The following is a 16,320-nucleotide window of genomic DNA, read 5'->3' as shown; positions in this document are numbered from 1 at the left end:
CTTAGACTGTATGGTATGCGTATCTCCTGCTGTCTCCTCGCCCACACCACCAACTCCAGAAAAGGAAAAATATCACTGAGTTTGGGAAGAGGACTTTGGTTAATAATCAAGCTTGGCCTGGTGCTTTCAAGAAGGGGTACTAAGTAACAGGAATATGTGTGCGTCCCTTCATTTAGGGCCAAGAAGGGAAGTTCATAATATGGTCACCTATGAATTCAACAAATGAAGTTTGTGTGTGTGTGTGTGTGTGTGTGTGTGTGTGTGTGTGTGTGTGTATTTGCGCGCATGAGAGTGTGTTCATGTTCAAAGGAAACAGTGTCTTTGGAGTTATCATTTAAGGAAAAGATATTTGGGCTTTGGTTGGGGATATTAACTATTATGCAATTGGGCTTGAGTTTAACTTAGTTTCTTTAAAAAATAAAATTATATAAATAAACAAAAAAATGCATGTGGTGTTAGTACTCCGTTCCTGAAATGTTAAGCACCCGGGTTTTCACCTGCGTGGTGTGTACAATGCTCAGCTGTGCCTTTCTTGGCTCTTCCTGACCTTCCTGACCATCAAAGCTGCTCCAAGCCATTGACCTTTGTATTTTGAAATCAAAGAATGACATGCATATTACAGAAGATGAGTTTTGTTGTTGTTGTTGTTGTTTTGTTTTGAGACAGGGCTTCTCTATGTAACAAGCCCCGACTGTCCTGGATTTGCTTTGTAGCTTGTTAGCCTGGAACTCACAGAGATCTGCCTGCCTTTGTTGCCTGAGTGGTGAGATAAAAGGTATTCACTAGCATACCCTGCTCAGAAGATAACTTCTTTTAGACAGCAGTTGAATATGGACTTGTAGGTGGGAGTTCAGAGCGATGGGGAGGACTCTGTTTCTATGTAGTAAGAACAGGCAGGAAATAGGGTACTTTCTAGCTTCTACTCTGGGAGCTGTAAAAGGTCTTACAGCAGAAACTGGTGAGGCATAGGGAAGGGAAGGGGCTGGTCAGTCCAGTTGGGTCACCCACAGGTAGTTCAGGTACTTCCTTTCAGTTTTCATGTTCTGTGACCTGTCTCTTCTGGAATTCCTGGTCTCCAAAGAATCCCAGCCAAAGCCTGAACTGGTCTCTTGCTGTGTGGTCCTGGCTGTGTGTAACTGTTTCTTCCTGGACTTCTTCCTTCTTGCTTTCTCCTCTGTTTTTGTTGTAAAGTATTGTATTTATAGACAGCAAGTATTTGTGAGTGGTCATTTTCTCTGTCTACGAGAAAGGTGTTCCTTAGAGCTTGAATTCTGAAGTAACAGAAATGTGTTTCATGAAAGTTTTACTGTGTGCTATCAGTAATGAGTAGGAATTTTCTAGAAGTATAAAATCATGCATAGGGCTTTTGTTTTTGAGAAGATCTCCATAAATTTTCTGCCAAACCTACATTAAAAAAATAATTGCATCTGAAAGATATAGAATGCTATCATCAGCAATATGCAGCTCTAAGAGCTATGTAAACATTCAAAAAAAGATAAAGTATATGCTTTTAGACCTAGGTATGTGTGTGTGGGAAAGCCTACATAAAACTTAACTTGTATAGGACACAGAATATTTATTTTGTAAATATGTTTGCTCTGACTGAGTAAATGAATGGGTTTTACATACTTGAACAGCAATGAGAGAACTGGTTGAGACCCTCAGGGCTTCCATATGAAGGGGTTCCATAAGAGAGAGAAGCCAGAGTCTAAGGGGGAGCCTTAGTCCACTCCCCTCACCTGCCACTCTGCTGCTGTGAAGGCATCCACGCAACTGACCGGATAGTTCTCTTAACCTACAGTCGCTGAGGAAACAGTGCTTTTGGTAAATCCAGTAACAGTAAAAGTCTCGAAAAAACGATCATGAGATCATGAGTTTTTAATCAATTGTTTGTTTTCCCTTTTTTTGAGACAGGGTCTGATTGTATAGTCCTGATTGGCTTTGAACTCATGGCGTCCCCTTTTGCTTCGGTCTCTTGAGTATGGGATTGCAGGCTTGCCCCACAAAGCTTTGTTGATCATGTGGTATTAAGGTTATACAGTCTCCCCTTTATTTCTGATGATACAACTCTAGGCAGAGGATTAAAAAACAACCACTTGCGGCCACTAGGGGTCAGAGTACACTGAGTGACTCTTTAGGAAGCTTATGGAAAAACTGCAGGACAAGCATTTGAAGACCATTATAAAATTCCATACCATTATGAAAATTTCAAGCTTTATATCATTAATATAAGAACTCGTTTGTAAAAAAAAAACTTATATCTGTTATTGCTTTGTCATTGTACAATAGACTAACATGTTTAAACTTTTGTGCTAAAAACATTTAAGACGTGATGTTGGCCAATTTTAAACACTTTAATTTGGTTGGTTAAAGGCACATTTAAGACCAGAGATTTGTCTGTCAACCGGGTTGGTTCTATTTTGCAACAGATTTCTATGAAGCCCAGAACTGATCTGTGAGCCCTCCACCCTTTTCTGTGCTGCTGTTCAACCTTCCCTTTACAGCTACCAGATTTGAAGATGCTGAGAGCGCAGAGGCCAAGCTTGGCCAGGCTGAGAGCCTGCCTCTCCAGAGGCCTGCACCACAAGCCAGTGATGGCGCTCCGGAGGGAGGACGTGAATGCCTGGGAGCGCAGAGCACCTCTGGCTCCCAAGCACATCAAGGGCCTCACCAAACTGGGATACAAGGTTTTGATCCAGCCTTCCAATCGACGGGCCATCCACGACAAGGTGACTACTTTCAATTCTTAAAATACCTGTGAATACAACAGTGTTGGGATTTAAGGCATGTGCCTCACCTCCGGGCAGGATGGTGCTTTCTTGTGTAACCACTGTACTATGTTCACACTGAAGAAATAGTACCCAATAATCTATGCTGTTTTATTGTTGTTTCTTTGTTTTGGATAGAATCTCCCATAGCCAAGATTGTCTTAGAATTTGTGTGTGTGTTTGTGTGTGTGAGTGTGTGTATATGTGTGTGTGAGTGTGTGTGTGTGAGTGTATATGTGAGTGTGTGTGTATGTATGAGTGTGTGTATGTGTGTGTATATGTGTGAGTGTGTCTGTGTGAGTGTGTGTGTGTGTGTGAGGGTGTGTGTGAGTGTATATGTGAGTGTGTGTGTATGTATATGAGTGTGTGAGTGTGTGTATATGTGTGAGTGTGTCTGTGTGAGTGTGTGAGTGTGTGTGTGAGTGCGTGTGTATGTGTGAGTGTGTCTGTGTGAGTGTGTGTGTGTGTGTGTGTGTGAGGGTGTGTGTGAGTGTATATGTGAGTGTGTGTGTATGTATATGAGTGTGTGAGTGTGTGTGTATGTGTGAGTGTGTCTGTGTGAGTGTGTGTGTATGTGTGAGTGTGTCTGTGTCTGTGTGAGTGTGTGTGTGTGTGTGTGTGTGTGTGTGTGTGTGTGTGTGTGGCTGAGAATGAGCTTGAACTCCTGTCCCTTCTGCCTCTACCTCTCAAATGCTGGAATGGCAGACATTAGGCAGCCTGCCTTGCCGTCTCTGTTCACTTTCCCTGCTGCCTCTGTATCTTTAGTTGTGATTTGGGGTGTCCTTTCCTCTCCCGATTTGATCTTAATCTCATTGATTCTGTTTTGAAGAGTCCTTGAGTAGGACTCAATTAAATCAAGGTTAGATTTAGGCTAGACATTTGGGATATGGATACTCACATACTCTCAGTCACGTCCTCTCCCCCACAGCGTCTCATGAAAGCTTCAAGAGACTGTCAAGTCGCCTCACCAACGGCAACGTGACCACTTGGCTGAGTGCCTGATCTCGTCAGTGTTAATAAATTTCTCATCCTCTGTCATTACTATGCAATCAGAGGCACACTGTGAAGTTTTTGTCTTTCAGCTTTTCTACGTCCCTTATCACCTGTTGGGAATCCTCACCCGAGGGTTTGCCCGGAGGCTTACAAAGCCACCCGTTCCGCCGTTCCGCCTTTCCGCCGTGGCAGGCTCCCACTACTTGTTTCTCACTCTTCTCTTTTGCTTTTTAATTACTATTTGGTACTTTTCACTCAATCTATTTTTTTAAATTCTAATTATCTCAAATTTGGCGATAGAGAGTTTCTTCAAGGAGGTTCAAGTGCTGAGTAGCTAATTAGATTGTTTGAATTGTCTCTTTTCTCAGAATAGCAAACTATCCCAGCCTCATCTTGTGCTCTCTGCCTGACACCTGGAACTTACTATTTCATTAAGAAACTTTGATTTATTGTTTTTATTATCATTAGCAGTGGTGGTGGTGGAATCTAGATCTGGTGTCTGATAATTTTATTAAGGTATTATTGCCCTTAGGTCCTTTTAGGGGACAGAGTTTAGAAGCCCAAGTGTGTGTGTGTGTGTGTGTGTGTGTGTGTGTGTGTGTGTGGTGTGTATGCACATCCATGCGCACATGCATGAATCCTACTATTACAATTAACAGCCCATTAAATGAATGCTACTTCCAAGTGTTTTTACCTTGCCTTTACTCTCATAAAGATTATTCAGAATGCTGTTTTACACTTCAGGGTTTTTTTTCTGTGCTTCTGCTATCAGTGATATATATATATAGTTATTGTAATTTCTACTCAATTGTGATGTTTGCTTTTAAATGTTTTTGTATTTAATTTTTCAAGTATATGTGATATTTACAAATTTTAGAGATCTAGTCTTGTCTTCACCCTGATTTCCAACATCCCATTTCCACTTACCCCAAAACTTTCTTTTGTTTCCTTTGCAAAAATAAACACCTGAGTCCTTTTGTCTGCCTGTTCTTATTTCTTGTACTGAAGGCCATAGGTCATATATACTATCCTGTATATATGTATGAGTGAATAAACATTATATATTATCTATATATAATATCTATATATAAACACATTTTATGTAGTCAATAGCTTATATTTCATGTTGTACCATGCCTTATTCTATTAATGGCTGTGTGCTAACAACTACATTGTATGTATTTGCCATGACTAATATGCCCAGTCTACCATAAATGGGCTGTTTTTGAAAGAGACCAGATAGAAAATATATATTTGTTCATTCTTTGTTTTTTCTACCCACCTGCGCTCCATTTGAAGTAGATTCCTAGATCTGCCTTTATTTTATTTAACTGTTATAACAGATGGTTTTATAATTTTTCTCTGGCTATGCCACTCCCTTATTTAGAAATCTTACATGACTGTCTTTTACTTCCATGTGCTAGGTAGGTTGTCTTGGTTAAGCGTGTAGTGCTCAGGTGTTCCAAACCTGGGGGAGTTCTACCTCATGGGAATTATTTGAGAATTAGGTGAGAGAGCTTATACAAAGAGCCCGACATAACACGACTAATGTATTAAAAACAGTCAGTTCTGTTGTTAGTCTGGTAGATCACATATTAGCTGAGATGGTATTTTCTGCATTGTGCTGTCTGCACACCCTGTCCTGTCTATGTTTGTGTTCCCCTGTCTTCTGACCTCTTCTTGCTGATGTGTGCACCTGCCTTCTGACCTCTTCTTTTTGATGTTCCCCTGCCTTCTGACCTCTTGCTGATGCTGCAATATCTATATCTCCACCTCTCACAACCCATCCGATCTTTTTGGATTGACTTGACCGTCTATCTTTCTTTAATTACCCCAGCAGGGAATTGCCTTAATAACCATTAGCTTAGAATGTTCCTCAGCTTCTCCTGACTGTAATGTTTATTGACTGTTCCTGGCATCTTGTATAAACTCCTTCATGAAGGCACCTTGCCTGTCTTTCACAAGCACATTCCTAGCACAAATCTTCATGCTAGAACAATACATGTTAACTGAACCAAAAATGATGAAAAAATTAGGGTTGGACATAAATGCAATTTCTTAATACAAAAAGTAGAAGCCACCACGTGACATGGGATGTTTCAGCATACTATTCATATAGAATAAACTTTCACACTTTTTGTTTTGTTCTTAGAAGGGGTCTCCTTTAGTTCAGACCAACCTGTAACTTGTTACGGAGCCCATGATGATGACCTTGAGAATCTGGCCCCCTGCCTTCAATGTGTGATCAAAGTAGAATCTGCTCTTAAATATGTGCAAATAGCAGACTTCCCAAATCTTCTTCCTGTAAATGCCAAGCCCGATAGATCATGAATGTTAAAAGCAGCTGCAGTGTTGTTTGCTCTCATGTATCAAACTTCCTTCCCAAGGTCCTTTGTACTTTTTCTTGGAGAGAACATGAGCGTGAAATCTTGGGGAGTAACATTTGCTCTGAATTGTATCCCCAGGAGTATGTCAGGGCGGGTGGCATTCTTCAGGAGGACATTACAGAAGCCTGTCTGATTTTGGGAGTGAAAAGGCCCCCAGAGGAAAAACTGATGTCCAAGAAGACCTATGCCTTCTTTTCTCACACAATAAAAGCTCAGGAAGCGAACATGAGCTTGTTGGATGAAGTCCTGAAGCAGGTAATTGTGATCAGTAGTTATGAGTCGTAATTTGACATCGATCCTGTCAATCAGTAGGAGAGGTGGTCCATGGTGGGATGCCAGATGGAGAGGTATCCTCTGCCATGCAGGTTTGGAGTTAGATAAACAATGCACCTTCTTTTCTTATATATTCTGAAGTAGAAGAATACATGTGTTCCACCTCCCAAAAAACCCATTTACTAATTTATAAAGTCTAGCACAGAGATACCATCAGGTGGAATTATAAAGCTGGAAATAGCCTCAAAGGCCAAACAGTTTAAATTCTATTTTTCAGATGGGTCTCATAGAGGTGTAGTAACTTAACAGAGGTTGCACAGTCCCACGGCATCGGAACAACTGAAAAAGACCATCATAGATGGTTAGAGAAAGTTCAGATGAGAACAGGCATGGGTGGAAATGTTGAAAGTTGAACATGTCAGCTTGTCAAATGTCTACATTTTGACAGTTATCAGAAAATATGATGGTAGGTTAGACATGGTAGCCAAGGAGAACAGCTTCTTGGGATTGGCATTTGGTCACTGGCAGAGGCCAGGGGGTGTCTACAGTCAGGTGACTGGATGAGTGTAGAGATGGAGTGGAGATATCAGACCCATGGCCTGGAGTAAGGGTGTCAGAATTTTGATATAGAGTCTGTAAATAGACTAGACAATTACATTTACCAACAGCACAAGCAATGAAGGAAATGTATTATATACAGGACAACAGGATATGCTCCTATTAATTTCAAAACCATTTATCCTGGGTAGTAGTTAATTTGTTTCTGAAGAGCAGATTCAAAGCAATTAATGAAAGCCATGGCACAAAACCATTTCACCTGAAGCAAATAAACTCTTCAAGGAAAACTTCAGAGATTTTCTGTTATATGAACTTTTGGTCCTCATTAGAAGATTAATAAAAATAGACCCAGCAGGATGGGTTTTGGACAGCACTCTAACGAGTTATTCAGAGTTGGAGATGCATTAAATGTCTTTACATTTGTAAACTTGATTTTAAATTGTTGCCTTTTCTCCCAGTGCTGGGGATGCAACCCAAGACCTTGCACACGCTGAATTGCCACTCCGCGTAATAATTAGCATTGTATCCCAGGCCCTTAACTCCTATATCTTCAAAGAGATAAATGACTGCTAAAAATATTGTGTAATTGCACTATAGCTTCTAAGACTACATTAATGGGGTTTCCTGAGAGAGGCAAGGTGTTTAAAGAAAGAAGAAATTTGTGTTTGTCAAAGATGAAGAAAGGAAATGTAAAGACAGAAATGGGGGATAAAATGCCAAAGAGAGAGGGAAAGAGAACATTGGGCTATGCTGTTACAAATTTTAAGGTGAACAGGTATTTAAAATGACCCAAGAACAACTATGCAAGAAAGAGGTAATAGGGGGCTAGAGAGATATTCCAGTGGTTAAGAGCACTGACTGCTCTTCCAGAGGTCCTGAGTTCAATTCCCAGTAACCACATGGTGGCTCACAACCATCTATAATGGGGTCAGATGCCCTCTTCTGGTGTGTCTGAAGATAGCTACTGTGTACACACACACATAAAACAAATATGTCTAGAGAGAGAGAGAGAGAGAGAGAGAGAGAGACAGACAGACAGACAGACAGACAGAGACAGACAGAGACAGAGAGAGTCAGAGAGAAGTCATAGTGCAAGAAGACAGGTAGGGAAGGTCTTGGGGTGAGCCAGGATTAACTCACGAACAGGGATGTGTCTTAGGAAAGATGTGTTTTCTTTGGGATTAGAAGACTGAAGATGAGTACATACATAAGTGAGTTTCAAATCGATTTGGACAGCTTGGGAAACATAAAGGAAACCCTTGTCTCAGTTATTTCTTTCTTTTTTTTTAAAAAAATATATTTATTTTAGGTATAGGAATACACTGTAGCTGTCTTCAGACACACCAGAAGAGGGCATCAGATCCCATTACAGATGGTTGTGAGCCACCATGTGGTTGCTGAGAATTGAACTCAGGACCTCTGGAAGAGCAGTCAGTGCTCTAACCACTGAGCCATCTCTTCAGCCCGTGTCTCAGTTATTTCTTTGCCTCAATCAAGGAATGTAACACAAAGTTTATTCCTTTACCTCCCATTACAGCTGGTTTGTGACCAGGCATTTTCAAAGCATTTAATGATGGGCCTGCTGGCAAAGGGTTTGTAAGTCAACATATATTTTCTAAGAGGAAGCAATATAAAATGGTTTATATATATCTTATATATTGTATATCTTACTTCTTTATATGTGTCCTTCATGTTCAAACTGAATTGAATTTACCTGGCTGTGACAGTTTCTTCTCTCCCTTTCTTCAGGAAATCCGGCTTATTGATTATGAGAAGATGGTGGATCACAGAGGGTCTCGGATAGTGGCTTTTGGGCAGTGGGCGGGCGTGGCAGGTATGGATGGCAGAGCTCGAGGAAGCTTTCTAAGTGTGTCTCTGGAGCCCATGTGTATTTTCTCTTTCCTGTGTTTATTCCTACTGGTAAACAAAAAAACACAAAGAATAAAAAACAGGAAGTAGGCAAAAGGTTAATACCTAGGAACAGCTTGTAGCTTTCTAGGTGTTCCTGTTAGAGAAACAAAGCTGTGTTTGGTAATGAGACACCATAGGTAGAAAACCTGGGGAAAAGGGGACATTTTGACCAAGTCGTGGGTCAGCCCTGTTGGCTCCTGTTCCAAGGTCTTTTGAGACACACCCAGATGAGTCAACACCCAGAAACAAACTGAGTGATTCAGAACTAACACCGCGCCCGTGAAAGATTGTGGCTTTTATTATTTAAAGTAGTCTTGGCGGTGAGGCATCTCACAAGCACGGAGTAAATACCACTAGCTAGAGGAAAGCTTGAAGCTTGAAGTAGCTGTTAGGATTGTCCTTGAGATAGTGCCTCTGAAGCTAGGACTCCAGATGATTGAACTTATTTAAGCAAGTAAGGAGGAGGGGAGGTAGGCATGGGAAAGCCCTGCTATTGATAAAATTAAAAAAAAAATTAGATAAAGTAATTACCAAAGGAGATGGAACTGTGCAGAGGGGGAAAATATAAGAAATGATATTGAGACCCATTCTGCAAACACTGAAAGACCAAGACAGCACTAAAGCCAACGAGCCTGTCCAACTCAAGAAGATCTTTACTTTAGTTCACATTTTTATTTTTTTGTGAATTTCACTCATGAGTACTATTACTTACATCATTTTCACTTTTCCTTCTAAGCCTCTCCTACATCCCCCACACTCCCTCTCAAATTCATGACCGCTTCTTAAATTATTATTGTCGCATACATGCACACATCCTACTGAGTTCTCTCAGTGTTGCTTGTGTGTGCGTGTGTTTATGGCCGGCGACTTGGCTTTGGAGAACCTATGAGGGAGCTCGTTCCTGCAGAAAACAGATTCTGCTTCTGTTGGCAGCCATTGGTTCCCTGTAGTTCTTCATCTAGAAATTATAAAATTTCTCTCATATACGTTGGCATGTCAACTGGTCATTTCATGATGCAGGACTTGTTTAGGGAGTCATCTTATTGGCACTTCACAAATACAGCTTTCTTGTCATATCTAGAAGACTCTATTTAGTAGCAGATGACCTGTTTCTGTGGCTCTTACAATCTTTCTGCCCTTGCACACAATTCTCCTTGAGTCTTAGGCATAGGGGTTATGTTATAGATGTTTCAGTCAGGGCAGGTGCCCATGGTCACTCATGCTCTGCATTTTGAGAAAATGTGGATTGTTATTATCATCATCTCTATCTACTGACAAAAGAAGCTTTTTATGATGAGGGGAGAATGCCACACCTATTAGTGAGGATAAGTATAAATATTTACAATACAGGTAGAAATTATATTGATTTTAGAAAGTGGCAATAGTAAGGTCTCTAAAAAGTCTAAAGTCTATAAGCCATCCAGCAATGGCTGTGTTATGTTGCCTAGTTTTACAGTGGCAGGCATGAACCCTCTCCTGGTGAGCAGGCCTTAAGTACATTTAGACATCTGTTGGCCATCCTTAATATAAAAGAGCACTATTGCACCAGTGAGAATGTGTTGCTGGACCAGCCATTGTTGCAGTTTGTAGACTTCACAGCTAGGTAGCTTGCATGACACCTTTCTAACCCATCAGAGCTAGTCCTTGGGGGGAGAAGCTTCCACATCAGTTCCATCTTAATTGCTTCAAGTAATGTGTCTGAAGTATATGATGTGTTCAGCAGCAGGGTCTTTCCCTCAAGCTCTGGGATGTAACTAGGGCAGTGGCAATAGCCTAGCTCCCTGGGTACTGAGATACTTGTCAGATAGTCAGTGGTTCTTGGGGAGGGTATTGTTACTCCCCCACGAATCATTCCATTTAAGATAAACACATACACAGAGTGAATATGTGTAAGTTAGCTTATTGTGTGTCTGTACCATAAGAAGAATTTTTTTTTTTTTACAGAAATGTGTAATAGTCTGGGAATAATACAAATGGAAATGATGGATAAACAGATTGTGATAGAACCACAAAATAGGAAACTGCAGCACTGAAAAGTCAATTGTTGATGTCAGTGTAAGACTGTACTAGACAGAGAGATAGGCAATAGAGTTCGTGCTTATCCATGCTTATAACTTCATTTACATAAGACCAAGGAAACTAATCTACACAGATAACAGCAACCATTCCCATCCTAAATCTCTGATACATGGGGATGACGATTTGTTAATAGTTAACTATGCACTTCAAGATGTAGTTTATTACACATAAACCATTTATTTAAAAGTTGACATCAACTACAAAAGGAAACCTGGGTAGAATTGTATGTGTGACCAAGGTGTTGGGAAAGGCATGGAAAATTCTAGTCCTATAAATAAGGGGAACTGAAATCAAAAGAAAAATCCATACTAGAAGTAGGGACGTGGGATGACCCATACCCTGAAAACTTATATTTAGGATCTGATGAGATTAGCTAAGGGGAAATGAAGCTCTTAAGAGAACGGAGCCCCAAAGACAATCCTGACGGCGATAACGTAAGAGATGCTTAAAGAAAGCAAGGTTGATTCTGGACACAGGTATGGCTGTACCAGCTCAGAATTCTAGTACTTGAGACTAAGATAGGAATCTCCAGGAACTGAGGATGGCCTGAGCCATGTAGGAAGACAAGAAGAAGAGGAAGGAGGGCAATTAAGTCAGGGATGCTGAGGGGAATTAAGTGCTACCCAAGAGAATCTACATTGCCAAAAAATTCTGACAGGTAAATCAAAATCTGAAAAGTCCATCAAGTTTAGTGATGTAAACCACAAAGTATCTGTTAGGATTCCTAGATCACTGGTGACTTTTTTCTGTGTTTGCTTGTTTGCTTTTGGTTTGGGAGACAGAAGTGTGTTTGAACTACGAGGGAGGCCATTCAAGAATGAATCCCTAGCTCTGAAGGGTCAGGTCAGGTTGTGATCTGCAGACATGGGGAGAGATTAACCTTTTATGAGAGGAGGGATGTTCCTCTATCAGGGCTAACAGGAGAAAAAAACAGATGAAGACCTGGGTGGGTGAGGGAATTGATAGAAAGCAGAGGGTAAGGGCAGGATGCCCTGAGGTCACTCATGAATTTGAGATAATTGTGGCCTTTGCTTCCTTAGGGCACTAAGCAGGTTTAAAATGGACAAAGAGGAAAAAAGTATTATTTCTTCTGGTAAATGCCTAAGAACAGTGTGTGTGTGTGTGTGTGTGTGTGTGTGTGTGTGTGTGTGAACATTGTTATTCAACTCTACTCAGTTAATGGTCTTTTTATTGTTCTGTGTCAGGAATGATTAATATCTTACATGGAATGGGTTTAAGGCTCCTTGCTTTGGGACATCATACCCCTTTTATGGTGAGAGACTATTTATTTATTGGAAACATCACATTTTCACGATGGAAGTGTATTTGAGCTAGTGGACTGACGTGAGCTCTGTGTGCTTGCTTTCAGCATCTTGGCATGGCTCACAACTACAGAAACAGCAGTCAGGCTGTGCAGGCCGTCCGTGATGCTGGCTATGAAATATCTCTGGGTTTAATGCCAAAGTCAATAGGGCCCTTAACATTTGTGTTCACAGGGACTGGCAACGTATCCAAGGTAACTAACTCCTCCTGTTCTCTCTGACAAGCAATCTGAAATGCAGAACGTGTCATGGGCATTTCAAATAGAATGAATGACCATTCGATTTGGGCTATATTTTTAAACCATTTTACTTAATTTTTCTCTATGTGCATTGTTATGAGAGGGTCAGATCCCCTGGAGCTGGAGTTACAGATGATTGTGAGTTGCGATGTGAGTGCTGAGAATTGAACCTGGGTCCTCTGGGTGAGCAGCCAGTGCTCTTAACCACTCATAATCACTGAGCTGTCTCCCCAGCCCCTGGGATGTTTATGTTATATGTTATTCTTGTAGCAAAGAACAGTGAAGAGTCCAAGTATTTTCTCTGCTTTTAGTTGATTTCAACTATTAGAGCAGCAGTTCTCAGCCCGAGGGTCATGACCTCTTTATGATATCCAACAACCCTTTCTCAGGGGTAGGAAAACTCAGGTATTTACACTGCGACCCATAACTGTAGTAGAATTACAGTTATGAAGTGGAAACAAGAATAATTGTAAGGTTGATGGTCACCACAACATGAGGGAGTGTATTAAAAGGTCAAGGCCCTCTGTATTAGAATTCCAAATGTCCCCTCACCCTCCCGTCTTCCCTTCCTGCCTCCTTCCTCCCTTCCCCACTTCCTTTGATAACTCCTTGTTAATGATATAAAATACTATGTTTCAGGTAGTAGGTTGTTCCTTCATTGACTACTTAGAGTCTTGCTGGTAACTAAGGAAGATTAAGACTAGAAATAATGTCTCCTTCTGGAGTGGTGCTGAGTCTGCATCTGTAATGACCCCGGAGAAACTCATAATTGAACAATAAGTCTGTAGTGCAGATGTTTCACAAACAGAACAACTCTGTTAGTGTTATGTCGTACGAAAGCAGGCATCTGATCTTTCCCTTCTATGGTAGACCATTGTCCCCCTTAAAAGGATCAAATCAGAAATCAAATGGCCATGTATTATCCACATTTCTAAACACTGCTATTCTGAAGAACCAGCCGCATGGCGGTCCACCCTAATACAACTGAGACCAAAGACCGCCAGCTTGCAGGATCTGTACCTCTGTGTTGTGATCCTGGGTAAAAGGTGTGGCAGGTGCAACTGCTTAACTTAATTTAGGAAATCATGTTGGCACCACCCCTCCTGCAGTTTGATTCTTTTACTTCTGCACACTTACAGGGAGCCCAGGAAGTCTTTAATGAGCTACCTTGTGAGTATGTGGAGCCACATGAATTAAAAGAAGTTTCAAGAACTGGAGGTAAGGGGAGAGGGAGGAGCTCTTTGTGTGGTGTTTTATTGCCGTACGTCATTACCATTTGTCACTGATTTTACTCGTTCCTCTCGGAAGACCTCAGGAAGGTCTACGGGACGGTGTTAAGCCGCCACCATCATCTTGTCAGGAAAACAGATGGTGTCTATGACCCTGTAGAATACGAGAAATACCCGGAGCGCTACACAAGTCGCTTTAACACAGACGTGAGTATCCATCGGTTTTTGATTTGGCTGCTGTGACACTCTGTAGTGAAGCTGTCCCCTGAGAGGGAAACCGTGAAGGTGTACCTTGATTCCTTGACTCTTGGGGTCCTTGTGTAGACTGACTGCGAGTCCTTTGTTTCTCATGCATTGGTTTTAGTTGCTGGCTCCTGCTGGGTTTGAGGTGGCCTTTGCCTGTTGGCTTTGGTGGCTTCTGTTGGGGATGTGCATTGCTTCATGGTCTCTCTATTACAGGATGTGTGTACTCATTAATTCTAAGTCAATTTACTGGAAAGTCTTGTTGTGTTGTGTTAGCCTATACTAGTTAGCACTCTTGACAGAATTGTTCTTTATCTAAGGCTTCGTCCTAACATACCTGTGTCCTAACCCTTTTTAAAATTGCTTTTCCCTTCAATTTAAAAAAGAATCTAGTGTTTCAATATCTCAAAGAAGTTCTCTACCACTGAGCAGCATCCCCAATGGTTTATCCTTTTTCCTATGGCCAAAAAAATTGTAACCACAGCTTTACCTAGCATCTGAGTTGGCTTTACAATAAAAGAGCAAGGCATAAAAAGGAGAGGGTGTTGAGCTTACATTGTGGAAGCCTGAAGAACACAGAGTAGCTCAGGGTTCTCCCTGGGTCCCCATTGGCAGCACATCATGGCAGGGGATCATGGGAATCTCCCTCTGTGCAGTCTCTCCCTCTGCTAATTAAACCACGAGGATTCCTCATGGATGCTCTACTCTCTCCAATCTGATTCAATCACTTTCCAAAGGCTCCACCTCTCAGCAACATGATTGCATTTGGTTTCTACTCTCTAAATCCAATGCACATAGACTTTGCTGGTTAATCGTTTCATGAGTTCAAGGGACAACTGTACTTCAACCAGAGTATTTTGTCCTGGGCCCAATAAGACTGATTTCCTCACATTTAATGTATGTGCATTTCATCCTCAACAGTCCCAAAGTTGTTACTCATCAGTTAATTCAAATTTCACAGTCTCATCCAAGATTAACATCTTTAGCTGTAAAGAGATATACAATAAAAAACCCAGCTGAATATTTCTAAGATACAGGAGAATTTTATCTTCATGGTATACATTCCATTCCAAAAGGCAGGAGCAATAAGAGAGGAGTCATGTGGGGTCAGAAAGATGGCTCAGTGGTTAAGAGCACTGACTGCTTTTTGAGAAGTCATGAGTTCAAATCCCAGCAACCACATGGCAGCTCACAGCCATCTGTAATGAAATCTGATGCCCTCATTTGGTGTGTCTGAAGACAGCTACAGTGTACTCATATATAATAAATAAATTAATTTTAAAAAGGTGTCATGGGACCAAGGCAAAACCAAGACCCATTCAGACAGACTTCAACTCCTAAAGCTCTAAGACAAGCATCTTGTGCACAGTGTGACAGATTTTGAGCACCTTTATCCTGGCGTGGGAAGCTTAACCTCTGCGGACCATGTGGTTGTTGCCATAGGCTAGACGCAGGAGTCTGAAGCCTTCCTTGCCTAGGATTCATGCTGCCTGATGTTTCTTCCAGGAAGTGTTGCATATTATTGATTGCCTCACCTTTCCGAAGACCCTTCTTTGTCTCCATCTCTATGGCTCCACCGTGTACCACTCATTTGGAGTGCATTGAAGACATCGGGTCTAGGAAACATTTGTCTGGCTCCTCAGACATTTTACATTTCTTCCCTCTTCTCTTTCTCTTCCTTCTCGTTCTTTCCTATTTTTGTCCCTCCCATTCTCCACATCATCTCTTTCTCCTTTCTTTCTTCTCTCTTTTTTCTTCCTTCCTTCCTTTTGTTCTCTTCATCCTTTTATCATGTGTCTTTTGTTTTCATTTTGTTTTATGATTTATTTGTGTTTTGAGACAGGCTTAGGTTTGTTCAGAGTTCACTTGCATTCAATGCTGTCTTCAGACTCTCAAAGTTTCTGTCTCTCTTTCCCTAGCACTGGCAGCATAGGCAAAAGCCACCCCTCTGCCTGGTTACAGACTCCTTATAACTTCCTTTATAGTACCAGGGATGGAAGCTAGGGCTTTGTGTATGTCAGGCAAGTATTTGTCCTGAGTAACAGCCCAGTTTTTTAGGGGATGTTCTTCTAGCCTGTTCTTCCACGTCCAATTTCTGCCAGCCAATCAGTTCCAAAGTGCCTCAATATTCCCCAGCATGGTAATAGTAATGGCTCCTTCTCTCAGTATCAGTTATTGTTTTAAATTAGTCAGTGATACATGTTTACAACAAAATACCCAAAGCAACTTTATAAAAAGATTTCTTTAAGCACACAGTTTTGGAAAAGTTTTAAGCCTAAGATCAGGCAGTCTGGCTGCTTTTGCACCTACTAAGGGTT

At 41.2% G+C, this 16,320-nt stretch overlaps 1 protein-coding gene across 1 annotated transcript in view; it reads left to right on the top strand.

Moving 5' to 3' along the window:
- Positions 1–2,519: 2,519 nt before the first annotated feature.
- Positions 2,520–16,320, top strand: part of AASS (aminoadipate-semialdehyde synthase) — a gene marked incomplete at both ends in the record, with an annotated part of 43,344 nt that continues 29,543 nt past the window's right edge. The window contains 7 exons of the mRNA XM_080936480.1: positions 2,520–2,729; positions 6,227–6,403; positions 8,729–8,813; positions 12,175–12,242; positions 12,339–12,485; positions 13,670–13,748; positions 13,839–13,966. Of these exons, the coding sequence (XP_080792606.1) occupies positions 2,520–2,729; positions 6,227–6,403; positions 8,729–8,813; positions 12,175–12,242; positions 12,339–12,485; positions 13,670–13,748; positions 13,839–13,966 (894 nt within the window). The remainder of the gene's footprint in view (positions 2,730–6,226; positions 6,404–8,728; positions 8,814–12,174; positions 12,243–12,338; positions 12,486–13,669; positions 13,749–13,838; positions 13,967–16,320) is intronic.

Source organism: Micromys minutus, assembly GCF_963924665.1.
Source record: "Micromys minutus genome assembly, chromosome: 23".
Lineage (NCBI taxonomy): Eukaryota > Metazoa > Chordata > Mammalia > Rodentia > Muridae > Micromys > Micromys minutus.
The sequence above is the reverse complement of the archived record's forward strand: the minus strand, read 5'-3'. Positions and strand labels throughout refer to the sequence as shown.